The sequence below is a fragment of the Coregonus clupeaformis genome, unplaced genomic scaffold (genome assembly GCF_020615455.1).
Source record: "Coregonus clupeaformis isolate EN_2021a unplaced genomic scaffold, ASM2061545v1 scaf0688, whole genome shotgun sequence".
In the NCBI taxonomy this organism is placed as follows: Eukaryota; Metazoa; Chordata; class Actinopteri; order Salmoniformes; family Salmonidae; genus Coregonus; species Coregonus clupeaformis.
Window position 1 is genome coordinate 137,390 of NW_025534143.1, and position 19,160 is coordinate 156,549.

General features: G+C 45.6%; 1 protein-coding gene across 3 annotated transcripts; it reads left to right on the forward strand.

Annotated features, from left to right (window-relative positions):
• Window positions 1–783: 783 nt before the first annotated feature.
• On the forward strand, window positions 784–18,242 carry LOC121556824 (myosin-4-like). 3 transcript variants are annotated; one of them, XM_045216347.1, is made up of 38 exons: window positions 784–987; window positions 1,528–1,671; window positions 1,813–1,969; window positions 2,044–2,071; window positions 2,186–2,300; window positions 2,409–2,501; window positions 2,641–2,704; window positions 2,802–2,900; window positions 3,389–3,492; window positions 3,664–3,802; window positions 3,907–4,025; window positions 4,125–4,274; window positions 4,363–4,533; window positions 4,763–5,069; window positions 5,154–5,221; window positions 5,364–5,451; window positions 5,535–5,652; window positions 11,544–11,667; window positions 11,830–11,966; window positions 12,062–12,317; window positions 12,486–12,728; window positions 12,822–12,998; window positions 13,097–13,242; window positions 13,397–13,487; window positions 13,570–13,959; window positions 14,705–14,831; window positions 14,938–15,056; window positions 15,148–15,344; window positions 15,460–15,643; window positions 15,745–15,910; window positions 16,024–16,148; window positions 16,252–16,560; window positions 16,670–16,873; window positions 16,967–17,092; window positions 17,178–17,348; window positions 17,432–17,536; window positions 17,620–17,715; window positions 17,826–18,242. In XM_045216347.1, exons 1-38 carry the CDS (start codon window positions 787–789, stop codon window positions 17,970–17,972), a joined length of 5,805 nt encoding a protein of 1,934 aa, XP_045072282.1. In that variant the 5' UTR covers window positions 784–786; the 3' UTR covers window positions 17,973–18,242. The 3 variants fall into 3 exon arrangements, with proteins under 3 accessions (XP_045072282.1, XP_045072279.1, XP_045072281.1); XM_045216344.1 differs by having other exon boundaries at window positions 787–987; window positions 4,763–5,085; window positions 5,161–5,221; XM_045216346.1 differs by having other exon boundaries at window positions 787–987; window positions 4,763–5,073; window positions 5,161–5,221.
• Window positions 18,243–19,160: the final 918 nt, after the last annotated feature.

The window sequence follows — 19,160 nt, forward strand, 5'->3', positions numbered from 1 at the left end:
ACATCTCTTCGTCTCAGGTATTTGAATGGCAATGGAATACAGCAGACGGACCTGTCTCTGTCTGTCTGGAACGTACTAACTGCCGCCTGTCAACCCCTCCCAGTGAGCCCTAATCGACCGTGATCCCAGTCAGCCAATGCCAGAATTTGAGCAATGCCCTAACAGACCTAATCTTCCCTGATCCTAGAAAATGAGGAATGTCGTGTCTGGACCAAAAGCCCTCTAAGCTGCCGTCCTCAGCCATCATTGCTTTTTAATGGACAGGCTACAGGATTACAATTGAAAACATTTAAATGTGACACAATACAGCTATAGATAGACAGCTGAAAATACAAAATGGACATACTTTACTTTTCCATGGTGGCGTTTGAGCCAGATTTGATCTCTATCCAAATATAGAGAAGCTGTCAAGCAAACAGAAAGAAAAAAAACATCCCTTATAAAAAGTATTCTTAGTGTGATGATAGCAGGGCATTGGAGGTATGTCTTTGGCGTACTGTTGAGACAGCAAACATTTAACAACAATAAAGGTTGCATCCATAGAGAGATAGCATCAATACAGTCTCTGCCATCCTACTGTGATCATAGATTTTTCCCTGTAGCTGCAACACTCAGGTAAGAATGGACCAAATCATATATTTAGGCCTTTGATGTTCATTGGATCTTCTCAAGGAATATAGAGAATTTCTGAAATTATTTGTTTTTATTGTATAATCTATGCCCAACAGATCAATATGAAGCATATGATGTATAATCAATTGTCTCCATGCTACACAGCTTTAGAAAATGAGTGATGCTGAGATGGAAGTATTTGGGGTGGCTGCCTCGTACCTCCGCAAGCCGGAGCGGGAGAGGATTGCGGCACAGATCAAACCATTTGATGCCAAAACGGCCTGCTTTGTGGCAGATCTAAAGGTGGAGTATGTGAAAGGCAAAATCAAGAGCCAAGACAGCTCCAAGGTCACAGTGGAGACTGAGGATGGGAGAGTGAGTACATATAAAATGTTCTAGAACGTTTGACCATAGTAGCTCTGTTCTAACCCACTGGACACAGACGTTAGTTCAACGTCTAGTTTTGATTTACATTTGGTTGAGTTATCAGCTAACGTGAATTCAAAGTGAAATCAACAAAACATTCCACCATGGTTAAAAGTTGGGTTAAAAAAAATGATATTCACTTACGATGATTACTTTTTTCAAATCCAATCAGTTCTCCACGTTGATTCAACTTCATCACATTGACGTTTTTTGTTGAAATGACGTGGAAACAACATTCAACCAGTTTTTGCCCAGTGGGAAAGCATGATATATTTTACTTACTATGTGAGAGTGACTGAAATTCAGAGTGCATGTCATTTCTAAGCCTTTTTGGATGCTAAATAAAAAGTTAATTATGCCATCGTGGCATGATTTCGATGCAGTTTCATCCAGTTATTATTCTAGCATGTAATCAATACAACTGGTTCATTATTTGAATGGAAACTTGCCTCCCCTAACTGCCCTCCCCTTTATTTGATCATGTTGCAGGTTGTCACGGTGAATCCGGATGACATCAGCCCCATGAACCCTCCTAAATTTGACAAGATCGAGGACATGGCCATGTTGACCCATCTCCATGAGCCAGCCGTGCTGTTCAACCTCAAGGAGCGCTACGCTGCCTGGATGATCTATGTAAGCAGACACAGATCAGATTACATTTCAACTCAGTCATACGTACATCTTCTAATTGCATTGTCAGTCAAACATCTACAAACTAGTTTCATGGGTTCAATTAGATCATCAATGACAACCTGAGTTGTTCCCCTATTGCAGACCTACTCTGGGCTGTTCTGTGTGACTGTGAACCCCTATAAGTGGCTCCCGGTCTACAACCCAGAGGTGGTGGCTGGCTATCGGGGCAAGAAGCGCCAGGAGGTCCCACCGCACATTTTCTCCATCTCTGACAATGCCTATCAGTTTATGCTAACAGGTATAATCTTCATTTCATGATGTATCCTATTGTAGCAGCAAGTATACTTAACAGGTAATTTTATCTTTCAACAGATCGTGAAAACCAGTCCATCCTTATCACGTATGTACTGTTGCCCATGCTGTTACTAATTGTCTGCCTCTGTAAAGAACTGAATTTACTAGGAAAGTTTACATTATTACTCTCAATTGTGTTGTTCAATCTTGATTTTTACAGTGGAGAATCTGGTGCAGGGAAGACTGTAAACACAAAGCGTGTCATCCAGTATTTTGCGACAATCGCCATGGCTGGAGGAAGTGAAAAGAAGAAGGAAATCAATGGGAAAATGCAGGTTCTATCCATACTCATGTTACATTAACATAATATGTATATAGTCCCCTCTATTGCATTTACTGTAAAGTGGATTTACTCATACTTACCAACAATTTTATTCTCAAAGGGAACCCTGGAGGATCAAATCATCCAGGCCAACCCTCTGCTGGAGGCTTTTGGGAATGCCAAGACTGTGAGGAACGACAACTCCTCTCGCTTTGTGAGTGGATTTGATTAACATTGCAACATACAGTATGTGCATATATGGTTAACATATAGCCAGGCATGCATTCATAAACCAAACACCTTAGCTGAAATGTGACCTTTTAAAAACAATGTAATATTTGGAAAACGTACAGGGCAAATTCATCCGCATCCACTTTGGCACAAAGGGGAAGCTGTCCTCGGCTGATATTGAGACTTGTGAGTTTGCTTGTCTATTTTCTTTAAATATGCAAGGCCATTGCTGTGGATTGGAACAAAATGTCATTTGATTCATTTCTCTGATTTCCTTCTTTAGACCTTCTGGAAAAATCCAGGGTCACGTTTCAGCTCCTGGCAGAAAGGAGTTATCACATCTTCTATCAGATCATGTCCAATAAGAAGCCTGAATTAATTGGTAGGTTGAGTAATGCTGCCTGGTGGATCTATGTAAAGCCATACACAGTAATTGTAGTTTTGGACTGCAAAGGTATTGGTTACTTTAAGGGGGCAATCTGAGATTGCTACATCCATTTGTGTACTTTAAAATTAATGATATGTACCCATTGGTTCTTGAAGAATAAATGACTCATGAGCTTAGGTCAACTGTCATACCCCATCAGAACCCCAAATATAAAATAGTTTTACTCCATTGTTTGTAAACAATGTAATTGTAAATAAAAACTGTATAGCCTAGTCAGTCCTCACATCCATAGCTCTGTCTATGAATTTGAGAGTGGTTATGTTTCTCCAGCCCCATCCCTCAACTGTTTACCAAAAACAGTGGTAGGTTGCCACTTTGTTGTTGTTTGAACTGCAGAAAAAAAGTGATGTACTGTGAGTTCAGCCTCCAACACCAATGTAACCCCCACTGGTAAATATACACCTTCTCTATCATGTTCACAGAGATGCTGCTCATCACCACCAACCCATATGACTACCCTATCATCAGTCAGGGGGAAATAAAGGTGCAAAGCATCAATGACACAGAAGAGCTCATGGCCACAGATGTGAGTCCACCTGTACCCTATATCTCATATGTGTATATTACCCACACAGATTGGAAAATGAATACATCGAAAACATAATAGAAAACCCTCAACTGTACTGTATAATATTGTCTTAGGGACTGATGAAATGTTTATATATGTTTGACTGAGCTCCAATATCTGTCCCAATAGAGTGCCATTGATATCCTAGGCTTCAATGCAGAGGAAAAACTTGGGATCTACAAACTGACTGGTGCTGTGATGCATCATGGGAACATGAAGTTCAAGCAGAAGCAGCGTGAGGAACAGGCAGAGTCTGATGGCACTGAGGGTGAGCAGTCTTAGATTTTTACTTATTTTGAAATTCTAATTAAATCTTCACTTATCCACAGCCAGAATCCACTCATCATCTTTTTTGTCTCATGTATCCAATAGTAGCTGACAAAGTTGCCTACCTCATGGGCCTGAACTCTGCTGATCTACTGAAAGCTGTGTGCTATCCCAGAGTGAAGGTCGGGAATGAATATGTCACCAAAGGACAGACAGTTCAACAGGTATGACAACTACATTAGAGTGTGTACAGACATGAGTGACCCTCGCCCAACTCTCACCAATTTCCATTGTCCTTAAAATGTGTTTTGTCTCATTTGCAGGTGAATAACTCCATGGGTGCCCTGTCTAAGGCAGTGTATGAAAAACTGTTCTTGTGGATGGTGACCAGAATAAACCAGCAGCTAGACACCAAATTGCCCAGGCAGCATTTTATTGGCGTTCTGGACATAGCAGGCTTTGAGATCTTTGAGGTATGAGTGGACTCCTCATTTGAAACACATTTACAACAATGTAATCCTTTATTGTATGTTATTTAATTATATTTTGTAAACCATGCAGATGAACAGCCTGGAACAGCTCTGCATCAATTTCACTAATGAGAAACTGCAACAGTTTTTCAATCACCACATGTTTGTGTTGGAACAAGAGGAATACAAGAAGGAAGGAATTGAGTGGGAGTTCATTGACTTTGGAATGGACTTGGCTGCCTGCATTGAGCTTATTGAGAAGGTACTGTGACCTTTTCAGCATACCTTTAAGTCACTCTTTACAGTCTAACTGTTAATTGAATTAAATAAGTTAGGATCAACAGGACAGAGTTGAAAAACATCTATTTATTGACAGTAATTAAAACGTTTACAAGCAAAATATTGAAATCCAGTAGACAGACATGATCAAAACAATGAAGTTCTATACCTTGGTTCTTATAAACACATTTTACACTGTAAATCTTCCACAGCCAATGGGTATTTTCTCCATCCTTGAAGAAGAGTGCATGTTTCCAAAGGCAACAGACTGCTCCTTCAAGAACAAACTCTACGACCAGCATCTTGGGAAGAACAGCAACTTCCAGAAGCCCAAGCCTGCCAAAGCCAAGGCAGAGGCCCACTTCACCCTGGTGCACTACGCTGGCACTGTGGACTACAACATTGGTGGCTGGCTGGAGAAGAACAAGGACCCGCTGAATGACACTGTGGTACAACTGTACCAGAAAGCTGCCCTGAAGCTATTGTCTCAGTTGTTTGCAAAGTTTGTCTTAGTTGATGGTGAGTTTACATCAGCGTTATAAGACATCAGTGAAAAATGATCTTGAGTAGAAATACAATTGTTTTATTTTTCTCTTTCTGTAGCTGATAGAAACCAAAAAGGAGCAAAAAAGAAGGGGTCCTCTTTCCAGACTGTCTCTGCACTTTTCAGGGTAAAACTGTTTCCCCCTACTCTTATGAAAATGTATATTGATCTAATGATCGTATGTAGACTTTAGAACATTTCTATGCACAATTCAGTGAGCATTGTTTTGCTTGTTCATGCTCTTTTATCACTTCATAACCATCCCTCAGGAAAATCTCAACAAGCTGATGTCTAACCTGAGGTCCACACATCCCCATTTTGTGAGATGCATCATCCCAAACGAAACCAAAACACCAGGTATGTAAAGGTTTGAAACATGTAATGTGGGTTGTTTGCTCTCAAGGCTGCCTGACCTGACAGAATTATGCCTTTCCATGTAGGGGCCATGGAACACTACCTCGTTTTGCATCAGCTGCGCTGTAACGGTGTGCTGGAGGGTATCAGAATCTGCAGGAAGGGGTTCCCAAGCAGGATTATATATTCTGACTTCAAGCAGAGGCAAATCCTTCATTGATCTCTGTTACCCATAAGAAAAATGATTCAACAAACATGAGCTCAAGGATAAATTGTCATGAGCCCTCTCACTCCACCGGGTTACCACCTTAATTTGTTTCCACTATCTTCCACTCTGCTCACCTCCCTCTCTCTACTCAGCCTAACTAGCTCCACCTGTCCCTGCTCTGCTCGGCTCTAATTACTCTGCCAGCTGCGCTGCATTACCCACTAACCTCTCCCAGTATTTAAGGCCCTGTCTTTCAGCTCTCCGGTGTCAGATCGTCTGCAAAGCTCACACCCGGAACCTGTTTGCTTCGCGCTTCTGGCTCACCCTGGTTTTGTGACCCCCGGACCTGCCTGTTTTTGGATACTCTTCTGCCTCAGGAGATCCAGACCTGCTTCTGCCATTACGACTCCTGACTACTCTTCAATCCGGTAACTCTGACCAGCCTTCTGCCTTGCGACTACGTATTTTGGATTTCCCTTGTACTGTACTGCTGCCTGGTTTCATTCCGCCCTGTTGTGTCTGTGTCTCCCCCCAGGACTTCTGGACCACCCACCACCGGCTTCATAGGACGCATCGCTGCCACTGGGGGGCACAGACCCAGCGCATTGGACGGGATCCCTGTTACCCCTGGAGCCTTCATTCACTCCCTACTTCCCTTTTCCCTTAAGTTTAATAAACTTTCTGGTGTGACGCAATTGTGGTCCTCTGGTCGTCTGTCTGAATCGTGACAGTACGATCTGACCATTATGGACTCAGCGCACACTTTCCCGACATGGAAACCGATGAGCATGAGCAGCAGTTCCAGCAGCAGCAACAACAACTCGCCATGATCATTCAACTCCTCACCAACCTTACCCCAGCCAGTCTGCCCACCAGCCCAGCCCCCCGAGTTACCTGCCCCGGTCATTGCAGCCGCTGCTCCGAACCCAAGATTGGAAACCCCGAGCGGTTCAACGGCGATTCAACCCAGGTCCGGCCATTCCTGACTAGCTGCCGACTTCAGTTCTCCTTGCAGCCAAGGACCTTCGCCACGGAGGGGGCTAAAGTTGGGTATGCCATCACTCACCTGACGGGCCGAGCTCGACTCTGGGGAACAGCAGAGTTCGAACGTCAAACCCCCGCATGTGCAACCTTCGACCTGTTTGCTGAGGAGATGCTGAAGGTGTTTGACCTGGATTCACCCACCGCAGAGGCGTCTCGTGAACTGTTCAGTATTCGACAAGGCAGACGTACAGTCGCAGACCATTCCATCGACTTCCGAACCCTGGCTAGACGAAGTTCTTGGAACACACCATCGTTGGTGGACGCGTTCTTCCATAGTTTGGCTGACTATATCAAGGACGAGTTGGTCTCCCATGAACTGCCTTCCACTCTTGATGAAGCCATCGCACTGACTGTCAGGATCGACAGAAGGATACAGACCCGCGGCCGTGAGAGGGGGGCGCCAAGGTCCACCTACTACCGGCATTCGGAGAGATCCGACTGGGCTCCTGTCATCTACTGCCACTCACCCAGGTCAGCTTGATCAGTCTGAGCCTATGGAGATTGGGCGAGCCTCCCTCACTCCTGCAGAGCGCCAGCGCCGCTTCACCTCAAACCTCTGCCTCTATTGTGGAGGTGATGGACATCGTGTGGTAACCTGCCCTTTAAAGGGCCGAAGCTCACCGGGCGTAGGGGGAGTCCGGTTGAGTTCAATGACCATCCAGTCCTCCGACCGCAAACCCCTGCTGCAAGTTCACCTCCGCCTCTCTGACTCCAACTCACACCCTGGCTGCTCTGGTGGATTCTGGCGCCGAAGCCAACATAATGGACATCAAGCTGGCACGCCAACTGGGACTGGAGAACCTCCGCTTTGACACCTCCTATTCCTGCCCGGGCACTGGACGGACACTTACTCGGATCGGTCACTCATGTCACGGCCCCGGTCTCGATGGGTCTGTCCGGAAACCATCAAGAAACTATCCAGTTTCACCTGCTCCCTCTCCAGGCCAACCCCTCATCCTGGGTTACCCATGGCTCCGCCTCGGCACAACCCTCAGCTCGACTGGGTGACCGGGGTGATCAGGGAGTGGGGAGAGGACTGCCACCGAACCTGCCTGCTTGCTGCCGCACTACCCCTCGGCCAGTACCTACTAACTCCGCTCCTGACCTCTCCAATGTCCCAGAATGCTACCATGGTCTCAGAGAGGTGTTTAACAAAGCAAGAGCCACATCTCTGCCCCCTCACCGACCGTACGACTGTGCCATCGACCTCCTCCCTGGAACAGCTCCTCCAAGGGGTCGTCTTTATTCGTTGTCTGCTCCTGAAAGAAAGTCCATGGAGGACTACATCAATGGCTCTCTGTCCGCAGGATTAATCCGTTCATCTTCATCTCCTGCTGGTGCTGGCTTCTTCTTTGTGGGGAAGAAGGACGGATCTCTTCGCCCCTGCATCGACTACAGGGGACTCAACGACATCACAGTGAAGAACCGTTACCCTCTGCCTCTGCTCACCTCTGCTTTTGAGTTGCTCCAGGGAGCCACTGTTTTTACCAAGTTGGATCTCAGAAACGCTTACCACCTAGTGCGGATCCGGGAGGGAGATGAATGGAAAACCGCATTCAATACACCAACAGGCCACTACGAGTATCTGGTTATGCCTTTTGGCCTCACCAATGCTCCTGCTGTGTTCCAGGCTCTAGTGAATGATGTACTGCGGGACATGTTAAACAAGTTTGTCTTCGTTTACCTGGATGACATCTTAATTTACTCCAGAAACCTGTCTGAACACACCCGCCATGTCCAGCAAGTCCTTCATCGTCTTCTGGAGAATTCCCTCTACGCCAAGGCAGAGAAATGTGAGTTTCACGTCAAGACAGTGGCCTTCTGGGGTACATAGTGGCAGAAGGAAGTATCCAAATGGATCCTGCCAAAGTATCAGCAGTCACTTCATGGCCAGTTCGGAGAACAGAAAGAAGCTGCAACAGTTTCTGGGGTTTGCTAACTTCTATAGGAAGTTTATCCGGAACTACAGTACCATTGCTGCCCCTCTCACTGCTCTAACCAGCACCAAGCAACCCTTCACCTGGACCCCAGCAGCCGACAAAGCCTTCAGTACCCTCAAGGTGAGGTTCACCTCCGCTCCCATCCTCCAGATGCCTGATGTGGACCCGGCAATTCATTGTGGAGGTGGACGCCTCGGATGTGGGAGTTGGTGCTGTGATTTCTCAGTGGGCTGCGGAGGATAGGAAGCTCCATCCCTGTGCCTTTTTCTCACGTCGGTTGTCCCCCTCTGAGTGCAATTACGACATAGGGAACCGTGAGCTGCTGGCTGTGAAGCTTGCCTTGGAGGAGTGGCGTCACTGGCTGGAGGGGTCCACCATTCCATTTCTCGTTTGGACCGATCATAAGAACTTGGAGTACATCCGCGACGGCCAAACGGTTGAACTCCAGGCAGTCCCGCTGGGCCCTGTTCTTCACCAGGTTTAATTTCACTCTGTCATACCGGCCTGGATCACGCAACACCAAGCCAGACGCCCTCTCCCGTCAATTCCAGAAGGATGACACCCCCTCCAAGGACCCTGTGTCGATTCTGCCAAGTCCCTGCATCGTTGCAGCTCTGACCTGGGCTGTTGAGGAACAGGTGCTGGAGGCTCTCCGTAACCAGCCAGGTCCCAGCACTTGCCCAGCTGACCGCCTTTTGTCCCCGAAGACCTGAGGTCCCAGGTCATTCAGTGGGGACATGACTCCCCGCCTAGCTTGTCACCCTGGCTCCACCCGCACTTACAACCTGCTCGCCCAGAGGTTCTGGTGGCCCTCTCTGAGGAAGGATGTACGGGAATTCGTCCAAGCCTGCCCCATCTGCAACCAACACAAGTCGTCCTGCCAGCCCCCAGCCGGATTGCTGCAGCCCCTGCCTGTGCCCAGACGTCCCTGGTCTCACATCGCCCTTGACTTTTGTCACGGGCTGCCCCCTTCAAGTGGCATGACCGTCATTCTCACCATCGTTGACCGTTTCAGCAAGATGGCACACTTCATTCCCCTCCCCAAGCTCCCAACCGCCAAGGAGACCGCCCAGGTGGTCCTGGAACACGTCTTCCGGATCCACGGACTGCCAAGGGATGTTGTTTCTGACCGTGGTCCACAATTCTCCTCCGCTTTTTGGAAGGAGTTCTGTCACCTGCTGGGAGCCACAGTCAGTCTGACTTCCGGATTCCATCCCCAATCCAATGGGCAGTCAGAGCGGGCTAATCAGGAGCTCGAGAAGGCACTGCGATGCATGACTTCACGCAACCCCCACTCTGGTCGCAGCAATTGACATGGGTGGAGTACGCACACAATTCTCTGACCTGCTCTGCCATCGGGTATGTCCCCTTTTCCAATGTGTTTATGGATACCAGCCTCCTCTATTTGCCAGCCAGGAGGAGGAGGTTACTTGCCCATCTGCACTTGCTTTTGCCCGTCGATGTCGCCGCACCTGGTCACAAGCCCGAGCCACACTCCTCAGGTCCGTTGCCAGCTACACTACCGGGGCCAACCGTCGGAGAATTCCTGCTCCCACCTACCATGTTGGTCAAGGGTGTGGTTGTCATCGAAGAACCTGCCACTCAGGGTGGAGTCGCAGAAGCTGGCACCTCGGTTCATTGGCCCATTCCCTATCATAAGAGTGATTAGCCCAACTGCTGTCCGGCTCCAACTGCCTAATTCCTGAGGGTGCACCCCACTTTCCATGTGTCTAAGATTAAGCCCATCCATGAGAGTCCGCTGGTCCCTGCTGCGCCTGGTCCTCCTCCTCCACGGCTCGTCGATGGTGGTCTGGTTTACACCGTCCGCCGCCTGCTTCGGTCCAGACGGAGGGGTAGGGGTCTCAGTACCTCATTGACTGGGAGGGCTATGGACCTGAGGAAAGGACCTGGGTGCCAGCTAGTCGGATTGTGGATAGGACTCTCATCACCGCTTCACCAACGGCATCCGGATCAACCTGCAATCCGTAGGGGCCGCCCCAGAGGGGTCCCTAACCGTTCGGCCCGCTCGGCTTCCTGTCCTGTGCCTGATCCTGTCTCGGGACCTGTCCCATCTCCCGACCACGGCCCTCCGGCTTCCTCCGAGGATGAGGACGTTCACTGGGACCGTTCGGAGGAGTTCTAGCCCTCCTCCGGCTCCTCCTCCCGCCCGGCGTGGTGTTGCTCTTGGGACTTCTGGGGCCGTCCCTTGGGGGGTTCTGTCATGAGCCCTCTCACTCCACCGGGTTACCACCTTAATTTGTTTCCACTATCTTCCACTCTGCTCACCTCCCTCTCTCTACTCAGCCTAACTAGCTCCACCTGTCCCTGCTCTGCTCGGCTCTAATTACTCTGCCAGCTGCGCTGCATTACCCACTAACCTCTCCCAGTATTTAAGGCCCTGTCTTTCAGCTCTCCGGTGTCAGATCGTCTGCAAAGCTCACACCCGGAACCTGTTTGCCGCTTCTGGCTCACCCTGGTTTTGTGACCCCCGGACCTGCCTGTTTTTGGATACTCTTCTGCCTCAGGAGATCCAGACCTGCTTCTGCCATTACGACTCCTGACTACTCTTCAATCCCGGTAACTCTGACCAGCCTTCTGCCTTGCGACTACGTATTTTGGATTTCCCTTGTACTGTACTGCTGCCTGGTTTCATTCCGCCCTGTTGTGTCTGTGTCTCCCCCAGGACTTCTGGACCACCCACCACCGGCTTCATAGGACGCATCGCTGCCACTGGGGGGCACAGACCCAGCGCATTGGACGGGATCCCTGTTACCCCTGGAGCCTTCATTCACTCCCTACTTCCCTTTTCCCTTAAGTTTAATAAACTTTCTGGTGTGACGCAATTGTGGTCCTCTGGTCGTCTGTCTGAATCGTGACATAAATGTGGACTGTTTCCCCAACAGATACAGAATCCTGAATGCCAGTGCTATCCCCGAGGGGCAGTTTATCGACAGCAAAAAGGCATCAGAGAAGCTACTGTCCTCCATCGATGTGGACCACGCCCAGTACAAATTTGGATACACTAAGGTATTGTGAAGGCAAAACTATGTTATGGTCTGACCTATAGGCATGACGTTATCGAGTGATATGAGCAGTTGCTTCATCTCATCTTTTGTAGTGTACATTCAGACAGTGGTGCACCAACTCAGAATAACACTTGCATTCTTTGTGTTTGTATGTGTATATTAGGTGTTCTTTAAAGCTGGCCTGTTAGGTCTGCTGGAGGAGATGAGAGATGAGCGCCTGGCAGTGTTGTTGACTCGCATCCAGGCTGTCTCCAGGGGCTACATCACCAGGCAGAGGTTCAAGGAGATGTCAAAGAAAAGGTCTAAAAAACATATTTCTGTAATTGAAAAATTCATACAGTACAGGTCCTATGAACTTCAATAAATGACGGGATTTTTCTTTTGCCACTACATAGGGAATCAATTTTCATAATTCAATATAACATCCGGTCATTCATGAACGTGAAGAACTGGCCTTGGATGAGGCTCTACTTCAAGATCAAGCCCCTGTTGCGAAGTGCAGAGGCTGAGAAGGAGATGCAGAACATGAAAGAGGCGTTCTCAAAGGTCAAAGATGAGTTTGCAAAGTCAGACGCCAGGAGGAAGGAACTTGAGGAGAAGATGGTGGTCCTTGCTCAGGAGAAGAATGACCTTTACCTCCAGATTCAAGCGGTGGGTTTCTGTCAAGTTTTTAAGAACATGCTTTATATTAGATATGTGTGTAGATGTTGCATGGTTCTTATAAATATATAGCACTTTCTATTTCTAATAAGCAGTAGCAGCAACCCTGTTACTATTGGTTTATTGTCTAAGGTATGCTACTTGTTCATATTTCAACAGGAAAGAGAGAACCTCTCTGATGCAGAAGAGAGATGTGAGGGGTTGATCAAGAGCAAGATCCACCTAGAGGCAAAAACCAAGGAGTTCTCTGAGAGAATTGAGGAAGAGGAGGTGTTCAATGCAGAGATCACTGCCAGGAAGAGGAAACTGGAGGATGAATGCTCCGAGCTCAAAAGGGATATAGATGACCTGGAGCTCACTATTGCCAAGGTTGAGAAGGAGAAATATGCCACAGAAAATAAGGTGAGGGCATCTGATAAGCACATCACCCCATGCCTTTAAATGTCATAACCACAATGAATGGACGGTAACATTGTGTGCGTTATTTTAACACAGGTGAAAAATTTGACAGAGGAGTTGACCACATTAGAGGAAAATCTTCTGAAGTCTTCAAAGGAGATCAAGGCATTGCAAGAGGTGCATCAGCAGACCCTGGATGACCTCCAGGCAGAGGAGGACAAAGTCAACACTCTGACTAAGACAAAGGTCAAGCTAGAGCAACAGGTTGATGATGTAAGCATCGAGTGACTTGTACACTTTTGTCTTTTGTTAGCATTCTTTCAAGATTTTCCCACAGTCATTGATTGTTCTGGACTATGATCTCCTTCCAGCTTGAGGGATCTCTAGAGCAGGAGAAGAAGGTGCGTGCAGATTTGGAAAGAGCCAAAAGAAAACTTGAGGGAGATCTCAAGCTGTCACAGGAAAATGTTATGGACCTGGAGAATGAAAGACAACAAATGGATGAACGATTAAAAAAGTAATTTAGAAATTATCATTGAGTTTATGGAGATTAAACTCTTGATTCACATTTTGATAGAGTAGTAGTTGAAAGTGATAGAAACAGCACAAACAATGGAGCATCAACTAATTTTCATATAATGAATAATGAAATGTACAAACATTTGTTTCAGGAAGGATTTAGAGTTCAGTTACCTGCAAGGTAGATTTGAGGATGAACAAATACTGAGCACTCAACTTCAGAAGAAAATAAAGGAGTTTCAGGTATGTGGTTTGTGAAAATAAATTAAATGCATACATTGTAACTTTTGTCAAAATTCTGATGTAATTATTATTTTTACCACAGGCTCGCATTGAGGAACTCGAAGAGGAAATCGAAGCAGAGCGCTCTGCTCGGGCCAAGATAGAGAAGCAAAGGTCTGATTTCTCCAGGGAACTTGAGGAGATCAGTGAGAGACTGGAAGAAGCTGGTGGAGCCACTGCTTCCCAGATTGAGGCAAACAAGAAGCGCGAAAGTGAGTTTCAGAGGCTGCGTCGTGATCTCGAAGAGTCAACCCTGCAGCATGAGTCAATCACTGCTGCTCTCCGCAAGAAGCAGGCAGACAGCGTGGCAGAACTGGGAGAACAAATAGACAACCTCCACAGAGTTAAGCAGAAACTGGAGAAGGAGAAAAGTGAATACAAGATGGAAATTGATGACTTGGCCAGCAACGTGGAGAGTGTCCTCAAAAGCAAGGTAGGTTCAACAGATGTTGACCATATTGATATTCAACATACAAAAGAAACGAATTCACAATTCACCAGCCTGGTCTCATAGACTAGCGGTAATATAGTAAACGTAAATTCGGGACGTTCAAATTAGGATGATATGTTTCGTTTGGTATGGTTACATAAGACAGAAGGTTGCTTAAGGCAAAAAACAAAAGTAGGTTGGGTGGGTGGTTGGTCGGGGCGGGTGGGTGTATAATGTGAACGTCTAGCAATCCGTAGATTATGTGGGTGGGTGGATGGGTGGTTGGTTGGTTGGGGGCGAGTGGGCGTATAATGCGAACATCTAGCAATCGAGCTACTTTGCAACTACTTAGCATGATAGCTAACCCTTCCCCTAACCTTAACCCTTTAACCCAACCCTAACCTTAACCCCTAGCCTAGAATTGTGATATGTTACGAATTGCAATTTGTACATTTATATTACGAATTTGCAAAATGTATTATATGTTACGAATTCCAATTTGTTGTGGCTAACACATTAGCCACAACAAATTGGAATTCGTAACATATCATATGTTTTGCAAATTCGGAACATATTGTACAAATTGCATTTCATAACATATCACAATTCGCGACATATCATAGAAATGGATGATGGACATCCACAAATGAATACATACCATACTAAACGTAACATTTACTATGTTACGTCTACCCCTGAGTCCAGGTTGGATACACTGGTTACTTACTTTTTATTTTTTATATTTTAGGCTAACCTTGAGAAACTGTGCAGAACTCTTGAAGACCAAAGTAATGAGTACAAGAACAAATGTGACGAGGCCCATGAGTCTCTAAATGATTACACTGCCCTGAATGCTCGCTTGCAAACAGAAAATGGTAAGTTTCAGGTAAATTCCTGTGTACATTAAGGACACCAAGGACTTGATACATAGTTTGAGAACTACGCTGCTAATGTGCTACTTTTACTGTATACCTTGAATAGGTGAGCTCACACGCCATCTTGAGGAGAAGAAGTTAACTGTGTCCCAGCTGACCAGAGTGAAACTAGTGTGCAGTCAACAGATTGAAGAGCTGAAGAGACTTTTGGAGGAGGAAGTTAAGGTTATACAAACTCTTGCCAATTACAAGCCATGGTTATTTCACCATGACAATATAAGCTAAGACTAATTTTATGAATTGTCTCTGGCTTTAGGCTAAGAATGCCCTGGCCCATGGTTTACAATCAACCCGCCATGACTGTGACCTGCTCCGGGAGCAGTATGAGGAGGAGCAGGAGTCCAAGGTTGAGCTGCAGAGGAGCATGTCCAAGGCCAACAGTGAGGTAGCTCTGTGGAGAACCAAGTATGAGACTGATGCCATCCAGCGCACTGAGGAACTTGAGGATGCTAAGTAAGAACTACCTCAACAAATATATCCTAATAACACATGGGTAAAACATATATTATTTTGCAACATACAGTAATTAATTAATTGATTGATTTACTATTGTGTGTTCCCTTTTAAGGAGGAAGCTTGCCCAGCGCCTCCAGGATTCTGAAGAGCAGACAGAGGCAATGAACGCAAAGTGTGCCTCACTGGAGGAGACCAAGCAGAGACTACAAGCAGAGGTGGAGGACCTCATGGTCGAGATGGAGAGGTCCAATTCAGCCATTGTCACCCTGGACAAGAAACAGAGGAACTTTGACAATGTAATCCTATTGACTTCTTTAGTGTCTCAATGACTAAAGACTGTGGTGTGGTTCGGTCTCAACAATTGGATTGACTTTCATGTGATCTTTTTTAATATCAGGTTCTTGCTGAATGGAAACAGAAGTATGAAGAGACCCAGTCTGAGCTGGACGGCTCACAAAGGGAGTTCAGGTCTCTGAGCACAGAGCTATTCAAGATAAAAAACTCATTTGAAGAAGCCCTGGATCACTTAGAGAACATGAAGAGAGAGAATAAGAACCTTCAACGTATGATAGTCATCACCCTTGAAAATCAAAACAACATATCCTCATAGAATGTATGTATGTGTTTTAGCTTATAGGCCTGCATGTAACAAACATATTGTTTTGTCAATTTTCAGAGGAGATAACAGATATCACTGAACAAGTGGGACAATCTGCAAAGACCTTCCATGAACTGGATAAGGCAGCGAAACAAGCTGAACAGGACAAGATGGACACCCAAACAGCTCTTGAAGAAGCTGAGGTTCGCCATTTTCTCACACATATTGTGCATTCCCCCACATTTATTATTTGAAATTTGAATATGACCGCAAATGTTTCTGTTCTGTGCACCTGTCTTCTTCTAGTCCTCCCTTGAACATGAAGAGGCCAAGATGCTCCACCTTCAACTGGAGTTGAACCAGATCAAGTCAGAGGTTGACAGAAAGGTGGCAGAGAAAGATGAGGAAATAGACCAGCTGAAGAGGAACCATCAGAGGACCGTGGACACCCTGCAGAGTGCTCTAGATTCTGAGACCCGCAGCAGAAACGATGCCGTCAGAGTCAAGAAGAAGATGGAAGGGGACCTAAATGAGATGGAGATTCAGCTGTGCCATGCCAACCACCAAGCAGCTGATGCTACCAAGCAGCTCAGAAACATCCAGGGCCAGCTCAAAGTTAGTGTTTGACTCCAGAAACCCATTTTATAAAAACCATAACACTCACCATCTCTATCAAAGTTCTAATCAGTAGGTATTGGACTTATTCATGACCTTTCTGTTTCAGGACTCTCAGGTCCATTTGGACGATGCCCTCCATGGGCAGGAGGACCTGAAGGAACAGCTAGCCATTGTAGAACGCCGCAATACACTGATGATGGCAGAGATTGAGGAGATGAAGGCAGCACTAGAGCAGTCCGAGAGGTGCCGTAAACTGGCCGAGCAGGAGCTGGTCGACGTGAGCGAGAGGATGCACCTGTTGCACTCTCAGGTGAGGCCCCATAAGCAAATCAGAACTTTGGCCTTAAGTGAAATGTATGAATTTAATTTATTCTGTTACCCTCTCTCTTTACTCATTTAACAGAGCACTAGTCTCATCAGCACAAAAAAGAAGATGGAGTCTGACATAACTCAGCTGCAATCAGAGGTGGAAGATGTAGTCCAAGAAGCAAGAAATGCAGATGAGAAAGCTAAAAAGGCTATTATAGATGTAAGTCCGAAGTCAGTGTAAATCTCAGTCCAAATGAAGTCTGTTCAAACAATGTCTTGATCGATTGCAAATTATTTATCGATAGGCTGCCATGATGGCTGAGGAGCTGAAGAAGGAGCAGGACACCAGCGCTCACATGGAGAGGATGAAGAAGAACCTGGAGGTCACTGTTAAAGACTTGCAGCAGCGTCTGGATGAGACTGAGCAGTTAGCCATGAAAGGTGGGAAAAAAGAGCTCCAGAAACTAGAGACCAGGGTAAGGATAAAGATAAATGTTTTATTTCCAGTTCACGCTCTCTTAGTTGGTGATTCATTCTTAATCAATTATTTACACTCAAGGTTAGAGAGGTGGAGAATGAACTGGAGGCAGAGCAGAAACGTGGTGTGGAAGCCATGAAGGGTGTGCGGAAATATGAGAGAAAAGTCAAGGAGCTCACATATCAGGTAAAATATGTTTGGTTGCTTATTCCTGAATTGCACCAAATCATGATAAAATATGAGAGTAATGAATAACTCTGGGTTTGTAGGGTGAGGAAGACAAGAAGAATGCAGACAGACTGCAGGACTTGGTCAACAAGCTGCAGCTGAGGGTGAAAGCTTACAAAAGGCAGTGTGAGGAGGCGGTGAGTACAATATATTATTGGCAACGACTGTACATTTTATTATTAGATAAATAGGACAACAGTTCACCACTTCTAACTTATCTGTCTCTTTATTTTTCTGTGAACCACAGGAGGAGCAGACCAGTATCAATTTGGCCAAATCCAGGAAGGTGCAACATGAGCTTGACGAAGCTGAGGAGCGGGCAGACATAGCAGAATCCCAAGTGAACAAATTAAGAGCTAAGAGTTGTGATGTTGGTGGCAAGAGAGAAGAATAGAGATATGGGCATCTTCTGCTGATGGTGCTGTAATTCATGTTTAGAATTACAATAACTCAGACATAGAATGTAGATACAGTATACAGTAATTATTGTTGCAAAGATACATGCCTGCTTACACTATTGTACGTACCTGTATGTTAGCATTCCCTGTGCTATAGTTTGACCACCATGCTTAGATGTTCTGCTTAAAAGCAGAAAATGGCATTACAATGAAATACAGTACAAATCAATTTTACTTATAAAACTATAATTAAATACTGCAAAGTATCATACTGGTCTATTATCTTTGTTTCATTAGAGGTAACACTTTTAGCATAGATTATATAGCAAATGGGTTTTAGTTATCTTATATTCAAATAGATGGACATGTTAAGACACTATATTTTAACAATAGTTTAAAAGCAAAATTACATTCTGTAGTATGTTGGAGACAGCTCTGGATCCAACTTTGAGTGAATACTGACAGCTCAACTTGCTGATTCCAGGAATAGTTATTGGACAACAGCTGACATAGACTGTAGGAGACATACAGCTTGATTCTAGGCGAGACAGAGTGCAGAAAAATAAAATCCAAAAGCATTTGATTAAAATGCCAGGCATCTTTGGAGATACACTTATACTCCAGGAGATTAGCTTCCCCTCATACAGAGTTATGTCAGAGGTGTCCACTTCAAACAATAACTAATCTCTCATTTATCAAAGAGACTGTCAGAAGCCACAGTACATCAAAATCATCCACTGCTTTTATCAGTAACGATCATGAATACGCAATGACTTTAGAAGATGAAAAGATATTAGGACGTTGAGAATGCAAACACATTGTCCACTTACTCTCCACATATAGATACTGTGCATACCAGAATCACTGTGTGAGTTCCTGAACCTCTCCCCCAGCTCACTCTAATCATAAAATGCATCCTATCTCATTAAAACATCCAAACTCAGAGCTTAATAACGACAGAAAAAAACATTGGTTTTGATGGGTACATTGTGTGAAGCACAGAGATCAAGGAACACTGTCTTGTTAATCTGACATACATGCTGTTAACATGAGATCCTTAAGGATGGAACTCATGATAGATATTCATATGATTGCAAAAACAGTTGCTCACTGCTTGCATTGGTTCCCTTGATGTAGTATTGTTCAACGACCAACAGATGGAGACACTTCCTTTGTCTTCAACA

Bases quoted from the DNA above. Each gene is read 5' to 3' on its own strand.
- LOC121556824 (XM_045216344.1), top strand. From the start codon at position 787: ATGAGTGATGCTGAGATGGAAGTATTTGGGGTGGCTGCCTCGTACCTC. The intron at 988-1,527 runs GTGAGTACATAT...ATCATGTTGCAG, and splicing joins TGGAGACTGAGGATGGGAGA to GTTGTCACGGTGAATCCGGA. The intron at 5,222-5,363 runs GTAAAACTGTTT...ACCATCCCTCAG, and splicing joins CTGTCTCTGCACTTTTCAGG to GAAAATCTCAACAAGCTGAT.